Raw genomic sequence first — 18605 nt, forward strand, 5'->3', positions numbered from 1 at the left:
CATGGAGCGGATCGTCACAGGTGATGAGATCTGGTGCCATCACTACGAGCCAGAGACAAAGCGGGACAGCATGCAGTGGAAGCATGCGTTGTCACCTCCCCCTAAAAAGTTCAAAGCCGTGCCGTCAGCAGGCAAGGTGTTGCTCACCGTCTTTTTCGACGTTCAAGGTCCGCTACTTGTGGAATTCCTCAAGCACAGAAAAACCATTAACTCTGATGTGTACTGCGAGACACTCCGACGCCTACGCAGGTCCATCAAGAACAAAAGACTGGGGCTGCTCACGAAGGGTGTGGTTCTGCTCCATGATAACGCGTGTCCACACGTCTCCAAAGTCACACATGGAACTGGCCAAGTTCAAGTGGGAGCCGTTGGACCATCCGCCCTACAGTCCGGACATGTCGCCCTGCGATTTCCATGTGTTTGGTCCACTGAAGAAACACCTGAAAGGGAAGTACTTCAACTCGGACGACGTACTCAAGGACGCTGTGAAGGACTGGGTCTCGTCACGGCCACAGGAATTCTGGGAACAAGGAATCCTGCGGCTTGTTCATCAGTGGGATCGTTGTGCTCAGGCCTATGGTGTATATTTTGAATAAAGTCTACATTTGTACCCACCGTGTCGTTTCGTACCTTTTCATTTGATCACCCCTTATATATTATATGATTAATAATAACATTAAAAGAGTTTTCAAACACACAGTAATCCATTGAGTTAAGCAAAAAATAATTAAATGGCAAAAGTTGGTTTTTGTTAAAATGTAATAAATATTTATTGATTAATTAGCATGGGAATAGTGTTAATTACATTAATAAACATTTTATTTTTGTTAATTATTGGAAGTTTGAATGATTTTTCAGAAATTTCATTGTTTTTAATGTTAATACTATTTAAAACAAAAAAACCGGTTTAAACCAAAAAAACCTGGTTTAAACCAAAAAAACCCGGTTTTTTGGTTTTTTTTACCAACCCTGGTTTGTACACAGAGATAAGTGCAGAAATAATGAAAAGTCACCAAAAATGGAGCGTGTATGTTAAATACTGACCAATATTACAGCGTTTTCAAAATCAAAATCCGTCAAAATGACTGCTCCGGCTGTTCAAGTGTTAACGCATGGGGCTCATGCAGCATGACTCGGGGGAACTCAACTGCACGGGGCCCTTGTGTTATGAAGATCTGATTGAAATTTTCAAAAGTAAATACGTCTCGTCAGGTGGGGAGCTTCAGAAAAATAACTTTGCCCTGGGCCCAGGATGAGCTTAAGACGGCCTTGGCTAAAAGGTAAGCACTACATAGTATACGTCACATTTTTCAAGATAGAATTTAATTTCCATTTAAATACTGTTTCCTCGTATTCTACAAGCATAACCTTCAAAATTATATTTCGAAAAACATAAAGAGCATACCATATGAGCCAAGAAATACCATAAATGTTTTCTCAGCAGAAAAGTTTATATTCTGTTTGTTCTCTTCTTCAACCCTTAAATGTATGGTTTTGCCCACATTTGCAAAAAGTTTTTTAGACGTTCATAACTACAGCCATTCTGAAGATAAAAATTCAGAATCGACTTTGCACTTAAAGCTGAGGTAATTTTTTTTCCATTTTATATCTTGAATTTGCTGGTAGATATTCCAGTAACGACAATTCTTGGTTTGTTGCAGAGCATTTGTGTCTGTGATTTCAATAATTTGTTAAAATATTTTGTTTGCATTTATTTTTTTTACCTTGAAGTTTGCAAACTGAATTTTTTTTCCTTACTATAGTTTGAATCACAAAAATAATTATATATTTGAAATGTAATATTACTTCAACACATTTAATTTATGGACGATTTTTGAGACTAAACAGCCTCTTTAAGGCCCTGTAAAAGCAGAACAATCCGAGATACTTATTCAACAATAGTTATAGAACTTACAGAACACGTAGATTTTTTTAATGATTTTTCAGGCTTTCCACATACATACCATTAACTATGAAAAAAATTATCAGCTCAAAAAAAAAAAAAAAATAGAGAATTTAAGGGTTAACATTTGAATCACTCACACTACAGTAATTCAATTTTTAAACAGAATAATCTACAGTTGCCTTTTTATAACAATTTACCTCCACCTTTTCTTCATAATAAGGGGGGCGTTCAATTATTATTTCATCATCAATGGGGAGAGGGGGTTTCAGATTTGCTGATTTTTGATGACAAGGGGCGAGGAGCGGGTTGGATAATGCTTACGTCATCAACCCCCCTTTATGAAATATTTTTAATAGCATCTTATTCATTGCGCCAAAAACAAGAAAAAACTTTCAATAGTTTATGGGCATTTGAAGTAATATCCCCTTTTATTGATAAGTGCCCTACAGAGTCACTTTAGTGATACCTAAATGTTTTGCGGATCCAAGTGATCTGGAAATGTGTCCATGCCGCTTAAGTGCTTTGGAACTGTGAGACGCATCACTCAAGTGATCCGTAATTATATACTGCGGATCACTTAAATAATCTGAGGATGTGCCGCGGGTAACTTGAGTGATGTAGAACAGCACTGGGGGCCACTTAAGTGCTCAAAAACTATGTCACATGTCACTCAAGGAATTTCTAAATGTGTCACGGATCGCTCAAGTGTTCTGGAACTGTGTCTCGGGTCATTTAAATGATCTGAAAATGTGCCACGGGCCACCTAAATGTTCTGGAATTGTACCATGGGAAACAAGCGATCTGTAGATGTGCCGCTTGGTTTATTTTTTTACAAAATTAGGTTTGAAGAGGGCAGGCCACATCAGATAAGCCCCAGGGCCATATTTGGGCCAAGGGCCTTTATGCGATTTATCATTACATGTCTTAGAGGGTGGGTCGCAATGAATTTAGTAAAGATAAATTTTGCATTCATACCCCTCAAATAACATTGAAATTAGCAGACATTGATTATAGTAACATATAAAGGTATTTTCTTCGGAAATTTCAATTAAAAAAAAATTTTTTGGCATTAAAAAAAAAAATTTTTCATCGTGGGGGGGGGGGGGCCCCCCATGTACGCCTCTGATCCCACCACTATGCGTTAGGATTCAGAGGGGCAGAACTGATGACGAAATTTTGCTGACAAGGGGGGGGGGGGCTCAAAAATGGCAAAAAATTTGCTTAAGTAATACTTGAACGGTCCCTAATTGTTTATCTGCAATAATGAAATACTCACATAAAACAGTCTCTCACACTTTCAGGTGATATTTCTTCAAACTGAATATCCAGAATTTGATTTGAAAGTTCATTCAGATCATAACTACGGCATCGTAACAGTTCTTTTGCAGATATTTTCACATCACATACTAATCTGCCACAAGCTGAATTCCTATCTGCTAAGCCACCTGTATTCTGAACATATAATCATAATCAATACAGATCACTACCCATCCAGGAGAAAGAAGAAAAAAAGACAATCGTTTAGTAAACGTATAAGCAATATAATAACTTACACTTAAGCGAGGTGCTCCAGCACGTTTAAGTCTCCCCAAACGAGACCAATTACCAATTTTGTGTAATGAAATACGATGCAAAAGAACATCTAAGTCAAATCCTATTAAGTCATGACCCTATGAACACAAACAATTTTAAAAATTGAATAAAAAAAAAGAACAAAATATACAGCATCGCTACTTTTCTTCATAAACAGATTTATCAAAAAAATCTAGAATTTCAACTTTTCAAGATTTACTCCAGCACAATAAACTTCAAGGGGTACATTAGAAATGTCCTAGCAGAAATCATTAGATATTCTTTAAAATATGATATCTTTTCCCTCTACAGTAGACTTTATTCATATTTTAATAATTAAAATATGACAATATTTTCAACCATGTTAACTCTTCTACTAAAAAAAAGCACCAATCACTGGCATGTTCATCTAAAAAAATTAAGTATGAAAATTTTATACTTACAATAATAATATCTGGATCTATTCTGTGAAGTTTGGCGAGAGTGAAAGCCAAAAGTGCCCTTTCGCTATCAAAGCACTCCACTTTGATACTACCATTGTCCTTGGCCAAATGCATCTTGAAATCGAAAGGGAAAATGCAATCACTCGGCTTAGTAATAGCTGAAAATAAACTTAGTTTCAGCATTTCAAAAAGGGTACTAAAAAAATTAATTCAAAGACAATAGCTCATTATACAAAGAAAAGAAATAGGGCCATAATTTTTTTTCCCTCAATTTTTTGAGGGGAAATATTTAGACCAAAGATGCTTAAACTGAAACACACTATGAAATCTGCCATTTTTAACTTCAAATGATTTCAGCGTTAGGCTTTTTTTTTTTTCTTCTCCAAGTTTATACTTTAAATTAGATTTCAATTATGTTAAAATTGGAAAGATGCAATATAGCACCTTTTCTTAAAGTTTGTCCAATCTTATTTTAAACAACTCATACATGTTCAACATGTATCAGAGAAACTTAATGACTACAGAATGTTATCTCATAGTAATAAATACAGATAATACTTTGCAATAGAAAGGCTGTTTTTCAAATGTAGTTTGGATCAAGAATTAAGTTGCACAAATTATCTTTCAATAATCCCCAGATTTTCTTGAACATGAATAAATAATTTTAACACATAGTCAAACCAAACAAACAAACATAACACATTATAAACTTACCACAAAAATGAGAATTAAAGTAAGGTTTAGATGCAGGTTTATCTAAAGGGAAATTGGAATGTGAAAGACAGGATATAGCCACTATCTGAAAAAGAAAAAAAAAGCTATTGATAAATGTTTCATATAAATAATCATTTCATGTGTATATTTATTTTGTTTTATCATTTCACTGTTTTCTAATTTTTAACAGAGGTAATTCTACTTGAAAATTTTTTTATCATCAAACAAACCTCATTTTGATGAGTTTTAGGGTTTACAACTGTTGACAATTTCAAAGCAACTGTGACCATTGGCGGAATTGGAATGGTTTCTTTACATACAGACACACTCTGTATTTTGGTGACACAAGCCTAAAAATAAAAATAGCTACATTAAGTATAATTACATGAATTCTCTGTTAATGTTAACTAAACACACAGTCAATTGTAACATTATAAGATACTAGCTGTAATACCCGGCACCGCCTGGGTTTTCTTTAATGAGATATTTTGGATCACATGATATCTCCCTCTTTCTTTAAGAGGCATACAAACTGTGTCTAAGTTAGCCAATATAGCGACTTCCTGCAACGACTCTTGAAATAAAAAAATCTTCAAGTTATCCACATCAAGATATCCAAACTTCAAGTTATCCACATCTGCCTGTTTCAGCTTCCAAAAATGCTTAGTTAAAGCTCTGTGGAATTTCTTCAATATACTTTGCGGTCCCATAATTAATTTTAAAATATCCTAATCCACATGAATTTATGCAGTTGGATATTGAAAGATAATACGGAGACATCAATTTTCATGCTTGAGAAGATGCAAATAAAAAGTTGAAATCAATGTTATTGCATGGATATCCAACTCAAAAGTAGGTCCGGATAATTACTTCATATTTAATTTTCTGGGCTTCGTATCTCTGAGAGAACTCAATATTTTAAAAATCGAGAATTCAATAAAATTTTTTAAATTATTGATGTGACAGAAAACCCCACCAAATTTCAGCATTTCTACAATAAAATCTGCAATTTTAACACTGATTTCTATGAGGATCACCCTTTACCTGACCCTCAAAGCGATGCTGATGATGATTATGACGTCTATTCACAAAGCCTCATTACTGAGAGTATTGAAAATGTGGCAAACCATTATAAAGGCATAAACTATTATACATATACTAACAGGATTAAAACCATTGTAAAGGCATATACACGTCTGAAACGCATTGCTAGGGAACCACGGTAACCAAAGTAAATGTTCGGAAAGTGATTGTTGAGGCCCAAAAACCATTGTTGCCTGAGCAGAGCAATTGGGCAAAAAACTGTCTGGATGTCTGTTTGTCAACATTTCTACAATAAAATCGGCAATTTTAACACTGATTTCTATGGGGGGGGGGGGGGTCATCTTTTGCCTTACCCTCAAAGTGATGCTGATAATGGTGTCTATTCAAAAAGCTCTAATTACTGGGAGGATTGAATAAAGTGGCAAACCATTATAAAGGCATAAACTATTATACATATACTAACAGGATTAAAGAAAAGACAAACCATTGTAAAGGCATAAAACACGTCTGAAACACATTGCTAGGGAACCACGGTAACCAAAGTAAACGCTCGGAAAGTGATTGTTGAGGCTCAAAAACCATTGTTGTCCAACAGTTTTTGCCCATTTGGGGCATTTGCCCTGCTCTGACGAAATTTTAAAGAAGCTTATCGTTCAAGTCGGGTCCCATTTGGTATATATGCAAAATTTGGTGACGATCTATCTAAAATTGTAGATTTGTGTAGAGAACACACACACAGAGACAGACACACCGAAAATCAATTTTATATATATAGATAGAGATGGGATGAACATTCTCTGCTATTCGGTATTCAGCTGTTTGGCCAAATAATGCTTAGCTATTCAGCCAAATATCTGTGTAAATCTAAGCACATCAAACTAATTTTAAAAAATTACATTAATTGGAAATTTTCCCATTAATTAAAAATCTATATATACTGATTATATTTTATTGTATAGTATATATCCCCTTTCTATGAAATAGGTTATGTCAGGGTGAATTTCTAGGATAAGAAAAACATGAAACTGAAAATAGAATCCTGCTGCAATAAGGTGAAAATGAACATGAATTATATAGACAAGTTCGCTAACTGAAGAATTTACCTAGACACGATACAATACGTAATGAGCTACTGAAAGAGGCAAAAGACAAAGAACATCTAGAGGGGAAAAAATAAGAAAGCAAGTCGTAAATTTTATGATGCAATACCAGTTGAGAGTAAATATGGTTGATATTTTCTTAATTAGGATATGATATTGTAACAAGTATTTAAAAAAAATTCATTCTGTGAGTAGTATTAAAATACAATATATATATATATATATATATATGTGCGTGTCATTGTTAAATTTTATTGCCAGTGTATCTATCATGGAAATAATAATCTTTCAATTATCAGTTTAATATTTATTTAATTAATTACATAATTAAAATTAAATATAATCCTTTGAAAATACCAATAATTTCATTTTCAATTAAAAGCACCTATTTTATACATAATTGTAATTTTATATTCTGCCGCCAAATATTTGATCAAAACATTAGAACTGTTAACCAAAACATTAAACAATTAACTGAATACATGGTATTCAGCTCACTATCAGTCCTATCCCTAATAATAATAAGATACAATAAAAAAAACCAAAGTTCATTAAAAAAACGCACCACCATAAAAATTTATTTCATGAATTAAAAAAGTGTCACGACCAAGGTAGTTAACACTTGAAAAGAGAATCATTATTGTCCACTTATGCTGAATGAACAAACGCCAAAGCTCTACCACCAGACTTATCCTGTTGCCGAGATTTCTTCCAGTTAGCTTAGAGTAGTCTAGAACAAAGTGTGTACACCTAACAGTCTGAGTATATCTAGCGTAGCGTATGATTTTTCAGTGCTGCCACCTATATTTCAAATTGTGAATGAAGAATAATGACTGAAAATGAAATGTACAATTGTAGGCTTGTTGCTCTCTGTGGCGAGACTTTCTAATAGGGATATCAGCTCACGTTCACACCTCGAGGTTAGGAGAACCAGAGAAAACCCACCTTCAGCCAACCACCACTGTGGCACTGGTGGGGTCTGAACCCGTGTCCTTGTAATGCGAGTCCATCAATATGACGACTCAGCCCCTACAGCAGCTGTCCACTTATACTAGAGGGTTCATCAAGATTTTTCCCTTCAAAATTTCTCTGTTCAGATTTTTTTAGTTGAGAGCTGAATAATTTTTATTTAAAAAAACCCAAAAACTTAATCGATGAAATTTCATAAAATTATATTTGTTAATGCAACATTAATCTCAATCTCAAACAATGAGCCTTCAAAGCAGAATACAGTGATACCTTGGCTAATGAATATAATTCATTCCAAAATCACATTCATTAGCTGACATCTTTGTTGGCCAAAACATGATTTTTCATAGGTTTCTATGGAAAATGCCATGCAGTTGGGTTCATGAGCCATAATGAAAAAAAGTGTGTGAAGTCGTGTGCTTGCTATGTGATACAGCTAGCTCCTAGAATGTCGAGACTGTTCAATTTGGTATTAAGTCTTACCATATCATTGAAACTATACATTCAAGATTTTTTTTTTAATGTATTTTTGCTTAGCTTAATCATCCATATTACATGAAGTGACTAAAAAATGTTTCTGAAAAAAGAGGTGTATCTGGGAAGCCATTCGAAGTGGAAATAAACTGATCTGGCTTAAGTGACAGTTACTGATTAGTTTCATTTTGATTAGTGTGAAAATTTAGCTTATGAAGCACCTGTTTTATGTTAGCACATGCATCCTCATCAACTAGAATGTTTGTTAGCTGAATCCATATTCATTAGCAGAGGCAGAAAAACATAAGAAAAATCTGTTAGCCAAAAAATATGTAAGCCAAGGCATTCACTAGATGAGGTATCACTGTATACCAAAAATTGTGACATACATCATAGAATAATCACTGTTACTGCATAACAATCTTGGGAAGAATTTTAAGAAAAGAAAGAAAAATAACTCTTTTGTGTAGAAAATACTAAAATAGAAATTTTCCCCACAGAACACTTTTAACCAAAACATTCTGCTTTAAGTGCTGCTCCTGGTGTGCATCTGAACTGATCTGTTCATTTTTGTTTTTCTTATTTGCCAATCTTTTTGATGGAGCTAGTTTCAATAAAGTGGAAATTCAAAAGACTAAAAACAGAAATGTGTACTCACCTCTAGTTTACACCAACTCACTGGGGGATTAGAAATTTCTGTAATAAAATAAATATTTATTTTTAAATTGCAAGTTTTTTCCAAACTCACATAGACTTATTAACATATACAGTAGGCTCTCAACTATCCGACCTAGTTAAAAACTCATACACAATAATTCTCTGTGATTCCAAAGCTGCACATAAACCAGTTTTGGGAGGGTGTGTCGCTACGTGAAGCTGGCCATTAATATCTCCCGTGCTGTGCAGGTTAGAGTGCAAATGCAGAGAGAATTGTGCTGTGGAAGGAGGGCTAAAAGGAAGAAGTCATCTATTAAGAAATTTTTTAAAAACTAAAAGCTGTAAAACTTGACTCTTTTATCTTAGAACTACCTTTCGCGTAAGGCCTTTGATATTTGCATAATCATTTATCAATCAACAGTGAAATAACTTTGAATAATTTTTGTAAGAACTAAGCTTACACTTTATGTTAATGTTTTCTTTATTTTAAAAGCATATGTATTCATACTGTGTAGTGTACATGACTATGTTTCCTGCAATCAAATTAGACATAATACAATTTACTGTAAAATATGTTCAATATTTTAATTCTTGGACCATTTACTCTGTAATATGTTATTCAAACATACAGTTCAGTACATAATAAACATTCATTAATTAATTGCCTGGACTTAGAGGTTGATAAACGGAAATATGAATAAGAGAATGTTTTGGTTAAAAAGGGTGTTTTTGATGGTATGGGGGGGGGGGATATAGGAGGTGAGAATTTATAGAACTCTGGCCTATATATCTTTTCTGTTGCCGAGCCCATCCTTCTGCCACATTAGGCCGGATAGTCAAGAATCTACTGTATCTCTTGAAGGATGATGTGCAGTTTTTTTTTTAAGCCACATTTAAAAAAAGATTTTGACAGATTAAAAGATTGAAAAATTGTTGATCAATATTATAAATAGCAGTCCATTAAATTATATTAATTTAATTTGATCATTTGGCAAATATTTTGCAATACAGTTTTGATTCAGATAAGCAAAAAATTTCAGATAAGCAATTTAATAAATTCTTTCCTAGTTCTCCAACAAAAAAAAAAGTGACTGTTGCAGATAGCCAAGTGCCCATAAAGGTTCCTGCATTTAACAAACACTTAAATCTAATATAAAATGAACTGAATGAAAATCATTTCACAAGCAGTGTGTGTGAACCATTAAGCAAACTGAATTTGTAACAATGTGGCATAGATAAATTCAAAACTTTATTAACTTATCAATCTATTTTTGTGTTCTCATGATTTCAAATAAAAAAACTATGCTGCTCATTGAATAAATAATACAATGGACTGTATATAATTATCTTATCCAATCTTCCAGTGCATAAATGGCAAGAGAAAAATCACCTGGGCATTCTATATCAAGCCAAGATGGTCCTTTCAACTTTTGCTCCAGCAATAACTGTTCCAAACTTGATGTATCAGTTCCTAAGACATGGCTAAAAGTGGATCCTGATAAATCTGATGGTAAAGCAGGAAATCGTGCCTAAAATTAGCATAATATTTATGAGTACATAATTCTAGAGATAAAAATGTGCATGGAAAAATAAATGAAAAAATACAAAAAAATGTATGTATCACAATGGTTTATTTATTTTAAGAATGTAATATTTGTTTTACTCACAGAGTATTGGACTTCGAGGTATTCACATTTATCTGGAATTTCTACATTTTCGAAAGCGTAATGCTTCACAGATTTCTAAAAAAACAAAGTAAGGGCATTTCAAGTTTTATTAATTTATGTAAGCATTCATTCATTTTTAAGGGAAAACAAACTGCTGTTTGATATCAAAGAAAAACTATCATGGGGTGGGGGGGGGGGGAATACAGAGAAAATAAAAAGTGTATGTTTCTACATTTATAATTTGTTTCTCCTTATCATTAAAATGATACTGAACTAATGAAAACTTCAACTAAAACATTAGGGGGCCACCTGATAAAATTAGTTTTTCCTATGCCACTTCAATTTACTTTTGAATAAGAGTGCAATTATACAGGGGGCAATTTATTTTTGAATAAGAGTGCAGTTATATAGGGGGCAATTTATTTTTGAATAAGAGTGCAATTATACATGGGGTATCACTCTCATCATAGTTGCATAGCTAATTCCTATATAAGCCATTAGTCTTAGAAAAAATTTTCAAATAGAAAAATATTTTAAATGCTGCCATCTATCATCCAAGAATCTGTTTGGTTATGGAGATATATATATAAAATATATACCTCCAAAAAAAGTTATGAAAAGTTATTTTTCTCAAGTTATAATTAGTAAAAAAAAAATTTCAGATTAAGAAAATTGTTAACCTGTTAATATTGACCTGTTAAACACAAAAACATTCATCCCCTCGCAAACCAAAATTAGAACCTGAAACACACATAACGCTGACATCATAAATATGTTAGGGCTGAGAATGATATATACAGCTTTCCAGCACCCACCAATGTTTATAAGATGTGCATATATTATGTAGTAGTTTTTTCCATTCCTTGTACATAGGAATATGCAGTTTCTTAAAACTGCTGTGCGGTTATGTGGGCATTTTGATGGACTCTCATCATAAAGATCCAATGTTCGAACCTTATTGGTGGCCAGTTGAAGTTGGGTTTCTGCAGTTTTTCGACTTTTAGGCATGAATGTGACCTGAGCAGACACACCTTCAACATGATACTTACATAACATGAAAATTCAAGAACATTTACTATCGCCACTTCAAAATATGGAAGACAGATGGCAACAAAAGCACAAAACAAAAACAACTCTGATAACATAAATACATTAAGGCCAAAAATACACTTAGAACACACATTCGGGCATGTACTGATTAATTCTGTGATGTTTGGTCAGAACGTGATAATTCCAAAATCACAGTTTTGAGGTATAAGTATTTTCACGGTCACTTAAAAATAAAAAATAAAGCACACAAATACAAATTAAAATATCATACATCAGCATGTTTTTTAGACATACGCACATATTTGTGCATTTATCTCACTTGTAATTAGCTATAGTTAGCAAGACTTACTTTTAGATCAAAAAGACATTTTTTGGAGATATCTTGTTCTGACCAAACACCACAGAATTAGGAATTCCACAGGGGAATGTGTACAAGGTGCATGTGCAGTTAAGTAGTATGGTAGAACCTTGATAACTTGACACTCCAAAAGTATCAATGAACATGTCGACTTAAGTGGGATTTAGTTATCATGTGTCATGTTGAGGGGATTTCTCCTCATTGAATTTAGTATTATGCTAACCATGAGAATGACAAGTGTTGAGTTATCCGGGTAGTCAAGTTATTTGTATGTTGGGTTATGAAGGTTCTACTGTAGTAGTAGTTTCCCAAAGCCATTGCTCCTGTTATTTTTTGTGCTGTTCTGAAAAAATCATGCAATAACTAGATATATGAAATTATTCAGAATTTTTTTTATTCAACCCTTAGTCTGCTTCCATCGTATATAGATAATGAGAGTAGTAGCCTACTCAATCTCTTTCTGAAGATTCACAATAAAAAGGGAAAAAAATTCTTTCACACACAGAAAGGTATATTTCTGTGTAACATGAATGGTCACATGCATTATGGACCCTTAGGGAAGAGGGATATGCACTATTTGTGTAACCAAAGGAATAAACAGCTTTCAGGACTGTGGATGGCAAAATTTGAAGCATTTTCCTTAATGGAAGTTTCCTCCAAGATTAATAGTTGGTAATTAGCTACTGGATAATGATGAAAATACACACCATGTCTCTATTGCAAAAATTGGCATTTTGAGAATCATTACATTGCTTGTCACATAAAATTTCAATCATAAAGCAACTGAAAAAAATATGAACATACAGGATGATTATCTGAGTTTCTCTATCAGAAAACTGTTTTGTGTTTGTATACAGGTTTGCGTTAAATTATAAACTTTTTCAAGAATAAATATAAGGATTAAGTAGAACCTTTGTCTTGAATTCTGCAATCTTCATCTTCTCAGCCAAAGCACCAAATTCTGTATAAACATCTTGCAATGTCACTGGTTTTTCTGTGCTGCTTTTAGTGACAGTGTTTATGACCTGCAATGATATGAACAATCAAAAACAAAGGAAAAGGGGAAGCAAAAAAAAGTTATATACTTTTATTTTCAATATTTGAGTATTAGAGGTGATAGCTATGGGAATTTACATACAGTCTCCCTTGGCAGAATGAAAACTTTTCTCAGAACATCTTTGACAATTATGCAGCAACTGGCGTAAGAATTTGATTCCTTTAAGTGAACTTTGCCAAAAAGGTAAACAACACCTATATAAAAAAATATACATACATATACACTCACATAAACATACTTCATATCAAACAACTAAGGTGATTCTTTATGAAAGTTTTTAATACAGGGTGCAGCATATTTGCAGTTCTATACAGAACAAACAGTAGCCTGGTCACGTCTAAAAACATGTTCTATTAAAGGAAGTTTCCTACCACAAAAGTTCTTCACCTTTAGTGCAGGGTTGGCAGGTTTTTGACGCATGGTATTTTTTGATGGTTTAAACTGTCACGTCAAAAACCTCAAATATTGCTTTTCAATATAAAAATTCCCATTGGAAATACACACATTAATTGCATGTAATGTTTAAAGTGGCTATGTTATACAAAGAATAAATATTTAATATGATTCTGAAACAATTTTCTACTCCCTACAGAAAATTATTTTGGAGAAAAAAATATATATATATGTTTTCTTTTCTTATAAAATATACAATTTGAATAAAGCATAGCATAAACACTGAAGGTAAAACTACGGAATGATTTGACATTCTCTGATTCAAGATGATTCTTGAATGACCTTCAAAAATTTCTTCAACTGCTTATATATGTGCTTTGATACAAACCATCTGCTGTACTCTTTTTACAACAGATAAGTGTTTAAAAAAGTTTATTACATCATACATGTAATGTTGATTTCTGTTATTATTAAATTATCTAGATAATCACTGAGATAGTCTTATTGTGCATAACACTGAAATATATCTAGCGATCAAAATACTAAATTGTAAGACTAAAATGTCATTTTAATTTGTACATGAAGCTTAAGAAAAACTCCTGTAACTTATCCTTAGTCAAACTTAGTTATTCTTACTTTTGCACTATGATATGGTACATTTACTAGCATTTATAATGCAATGGTTTTCCAATTGAAGCTGTATTCAAACGTCCAAAACAAATGCTTTGGGTATCAAGTCCTGTCAGCTCTGCTTTGGTTGAAAATACTCTTTAAAAAACTGTGAATTTATACACCCTGATATAAGAAATTTTTAGGTGAAAATAAATGAGTTTAATTAGTGAATTAACAGATGGTGCGTGAGAATTTTTATGTGGAATAAAATTTTGGGCTGATCAGAAAATTTAAAATATCAAAATAGATATTTTTTTTCAGTAATTAATTCTGAACATAAAACCCTTTAATCTACATAAAAGTAAGTGTTTTGTTATTTAACATATATATCAAGTTAACAAAAACTATTTGACATCAATGACAGTAAGATTTTGATAGTTTTAATACCGAGTTAGTTTCTGGGGTCAAAAACCTAACCCTAATGCCCTGCTATCATGCATATTTTGAATAAGCAGCTCTATTCCACTTAGCAGATTGAACACAGGTAATGAGTAGCTTAGATAAATAAACCATAAAATTATATTTTACATTTTCTAGGCTCTTATGTTGAATTCAAAATTGCAAATTATAATTATTTTGTTTTAATTATTGTAATAAGTTAATGTTTAGAAATAAAACACATTTTAATATGCAAAAAAGTAAGTTTTTCATCATGTTGTATACCTATTGTGTTCAAAACATAATCAAAAGGCATTCATTTAGGTTTTTGACAGTTTAAACCAGTTTTTGACACTTGTCATGTCAAAAACCTTAAATACTACTTTTCAATTTAAAAATTCCTGTTGAAAAATACACACATTGATTCCATGTAATGTTTAAAGTGACTACGTTACGCAAATAATAAATACTTAATATGATTGTAAAATAATATTCTGCTGACAGAAGAGTAGATAGCTTTGCCTAATAATACCCTAAAAAATCGTCAACGAATAAGGCAAATACCAGGAAATACTAAAAAATTCCTAATGCATTCCAACACACAATGGATGGCATCTTCAGAGGATAAGAGTATCATGCTGACCGAGTTTCCCACTTGGATTGAGTACCAAATCTTCAATCTCGGTTTTTTAGCAGAACGAAAAACCATACGTCTGTTCAAGTCAAACATCGTGGCAAGAATGAAGCGAAGCGCCTGCGTATGTCTTTTGCAACAACCTGATTGGCTGCTTGCAAAATGAAACTATCCGACTGGTCTATTCGAATTTTCTTTATTCCCGCTCATAATAAATTTAAGCCACGGTGATGTGATCGGTGTTGATTTATTGTCGTTTACTAATTTATTTTTGAAGGCACAGATGTATATGCCTTCGTAAAAGTCAAACTTGGCTGTGGATTTTACTTTGAGAAAAAATTTTGCTTCCTGAAATTTGAATTTATGGCCTTCTTGCCAGCAGTGAGCGGGGATGGTCTATGTTTCACATTCTTGATTTTTAACACATCGAGCATGTTCATTTAATCTAGTTTTTATGGGTCTACGTGTTTGTCCTAGGTAGCCAAGCGGGCAAGTTGCGAATTGCCTTTCTTGGACGCACTAGTAACTAAACAAAAATCATATTTCCAAATCTTGGTCTATCATAAGCCTTTTTCTGTCTCATTACCACCTCATTTTAGATCTTGCCATCCCATGCAACAGAAACTCTCAGCGTTTTACTTATGTTGCGAGAGCATTTAACATTTGCTCAGATCGAAACACATTAGACCGTGAACTTGAAACCATCAGAGCAATTACTACAGACAGGGGGGTTCAACACCAAGATTATTGATAAAATGAGTAGAAAATTCATGAAACCAGCAAGAGAAACCACTTTCGAAAATATTACTTAGAAGCCACTCAATGAAAGTGTAGTTATACCATACGATCCAATAGTCTCACTTAAGATCAAGCCGATTCTCAAAAAATTTAACCTTTCAACCATAGATGTGCCTACTAAAAACTTTTGCTTCAAACCCCCCCCCCCCAAAGATGCTATACCACAGAATAAACAATGGGGCATTTATTATATTCCATGTAGTGATTGCCCGCTAGGCTACATAGGACAAACACAGAGACCCATGAAAACTAGATTAAATGAACATACTCGCTGTGTTAAAAATCAAGAATGTGAAAAAGGCCATTCACTGCTGCAAGTGGGCCATAGTTCAAATTTCAGGTAGTGAGAGTTTTCCAAAAAGTGAAATTTTTTTGTCAAAACCGATTTAGACTTATACGAAGGTACATACATCCGTGCCTTCAAAAATAAATTAGTAAACGACAAAAAATCAACACCACCGATCGCATTGTCATGGCTTAAAGAAGTGGGAATTTAAAGAAAATTTGAATAGACCAATCAGATTGGTCTATTCATAATTGTAATTTTATATTCTGCCGCCAAATATTTGATCAAAACATTAGAACTGTTAACCAAAACATTAAACAATTAACTGAATACATGGTATTCAGCTCACTATCAGTCCTATCCCTAATAATAATAAGATACAATAAAAAAAACCAAAGTTCATTAAAAAAACGCACCACCATAAAAATTTATTTCATGAATTAAAAAAGTGTCACGACCAAGGTAGTTAACACTTGAAAAGAGAATCATTATTGTCCACTTATGCTGAATGAACAAACGCCAAAGCTCTACCACCAGACTTATCCTGTTGCCGAGATTTCTTCCAGTTAGCTTAGAGTAGTCTAGAACAAAGTGTGTACACCTAACAGTCTGAGTGTATCTAGCGTAGCGTATGATTTTTCAGTGGTGCCACCTATATTTCAAATTGTGAATGAAGAATAATGACTGAAAATGAAATGTACAATTGTAGGCTTGTTGCTCTCTGTGGCGAGACTTTCTAATAGGGATATCAGCTCACGTTCACACCTCGAGGTTAGGAGAACCAGAGAAAACCCACCTTCAGCCAACCACCACTGTGGCACTGGTGGGGTCTGAACCCGTGTCCTTGTAATGCGAGTCCATCAATATGACGACTCAGCCCCTACAGCAGCTGTCCACTTATACTAGAGGGTTCATCAAGATTTTTCCCTTCAAAATTTCTCTGTTCAGATTTTTTTAGTTCCATTTTGCCTCCATTTTGCAAGCAGCCAATCAGGTTGTTGCAAAACACTAACACGCAGGTGCTTTGCCTTTGCAAACATTCTTGCCACAATGTTTGACTTCAACAGACGTATGGTTTTTCGTTCCGCTGAGCAACCAAGATCGGAGATTTGGTACTCTTTGCAAGTAGGAAACTCAGTCAGTGTGACTCTTATCCTCTAAAGATGACACCCATTGTGTGTTGAAATGCATAAGGAATTTTTTAGTATGTCCTAGTATTTGCCTTATTCATTAATGAATTTTTTGGAGTAATATTCTGCTGTCTACAGAATTATTTTGGATAAGATATGTGTATATTTTTTTTTTTTTTTTTTTGTAAAATATACAATTTGAATAGAGCATAGCATAAATGCTGAAGGGATAAACTATGGAATGATTCGATATTCTTCAATTCAAGACGAGATTCTCAACCTTCCAAAATTTCTTCAACTGCTTTTATATGTGTATTGATATAAACAGTCCGCTGTACTCTTTTCATAGCATATATGTTTAAAAATTCTTTCACGCTAAAAATATAACATTGATTTTTGTTATTATTAAATCTTTTTATCTCCACTGATACTGGAAACAATAACTTTATTGTGAGTAACATGAGAATGTATCTAGCAATCAAAATACTAAATTGTTGGACCATATTATGTTCAAGAAACTCTTATAACTTATTCTAAGCAAAATAGTAAGATTGACTAAGTCTGACTATTATATGGTACATTTACTATCATTTATATTGAAATGATTTTCCAATTGAAGATGTATCTAAACGTGCAAAACAATGCTTTGGATATCAAGTGCAGCCAGCTCTGCTTTGAATGAAAATACCCTTTAAAACTCTGTATTTATACAACCTAACCCAATAAAATTTTTAGGTGGTAATAAATGAGTTTAATTAGTAAATTAACAGATGCTGCTCGAGAACTGTCAATATGGAATAAAATTCTGAGCAGATCAGAAAATTTAAAATATCAAAATAAATATTTTATTATTCAGTAACTATACAGTAAACACTTTAATCTGCATAAAAGTAATTATTTTTTTGTTATTTAACATATCTATCAGGTTAAAAACTGAACTATTCGACAACATTGACAATAAATTTTTGATTGTTTTAATACCTAAGTAAATAAGTTTTTCTTGTTTCTGGGGCCAAAAACTTAATGCTGATGCCCTATTACACATATTTTGAATAAACAGCTCTATTTCACTAAGTAAATTGAACACAGGTAATCAGTAGCTGATAAAATGGACCACAAACTTACATATAATCTGTTCTAGACTCTTTTGTATGTCGAAAGCTTCAAATTTTCAAATTATAATCAATATTTTGTTTTAATTATTATAATAAATTAGTGTTTAAAAATAAAACTTGATATATATAAAAAAAGTTTCTCATCATGTTATCAATCTATTGTGTTCAAAATATTACTCAAAAATATT

General features: G+C 33.0%; 1 protein-coding gene across 1 annotated transcript in view; it reads right to left on the reverse strand.

Annotated features, from left to right (window-relative positions):
- The window catches only part of PolA1 (DNA polymerase alpha catalytic subunit), an 89032-nt gene that overhangs the window by 48478 nt on the left and 21949 nt on the right, over nt 1-18605 (reverse strand). The window contains exons 10-19 of the mRNA XM_089252676.1: nt 13093-13205; nt 12866-12979; nt 10547-10621; nt 10270-10408; nt 8881-8918; nt 4866-4985; nt 4636-4720; nt 3922-4079; nt 3460-3576; nt 3183-3358 (exon numbers count right to left, since the gene is read on the reverse strand). Of these exons, the coding sequence (XP_089108802.1) occupies nt 3183-3358; nt 3460-3576; nt 3922-4079; nt 4636-4720; nt 4866-4985; nt 8881-8918; nt 10270-10408; nt 10547-10621; nt 12866-12979; nt 13093-13205 (1135 nt within the window). The remainder of the gene's footprint in view (nt 1-3182; nt 3359-3459; nt 3577-3921; nt 4080-4635; nt 4721-4865; nt 4986-8880; nt 8919-10269; nt 10409-10546; nt 10622-12865; nt 12980-13092; nt 13206-18605) is intronic.

Source organism: Pholcus phalangioides, unplaced genomic scaffold, assembly GCF_987345545.1.
Source record: "Pholcus phalangioides strain wild (caught in Gottingen) unplaced genomic scaffold, Ppha-v1.0 ptg000030l_1, whole genome shotgun sequence".
NCBI classification, from domain to species: domain Eukaryota; kingdom Metazoa; phylum Arthropoda; class Arachnida; order Araneae; family Pholcidae; genus Pholcus; species Pholcus phalangioides.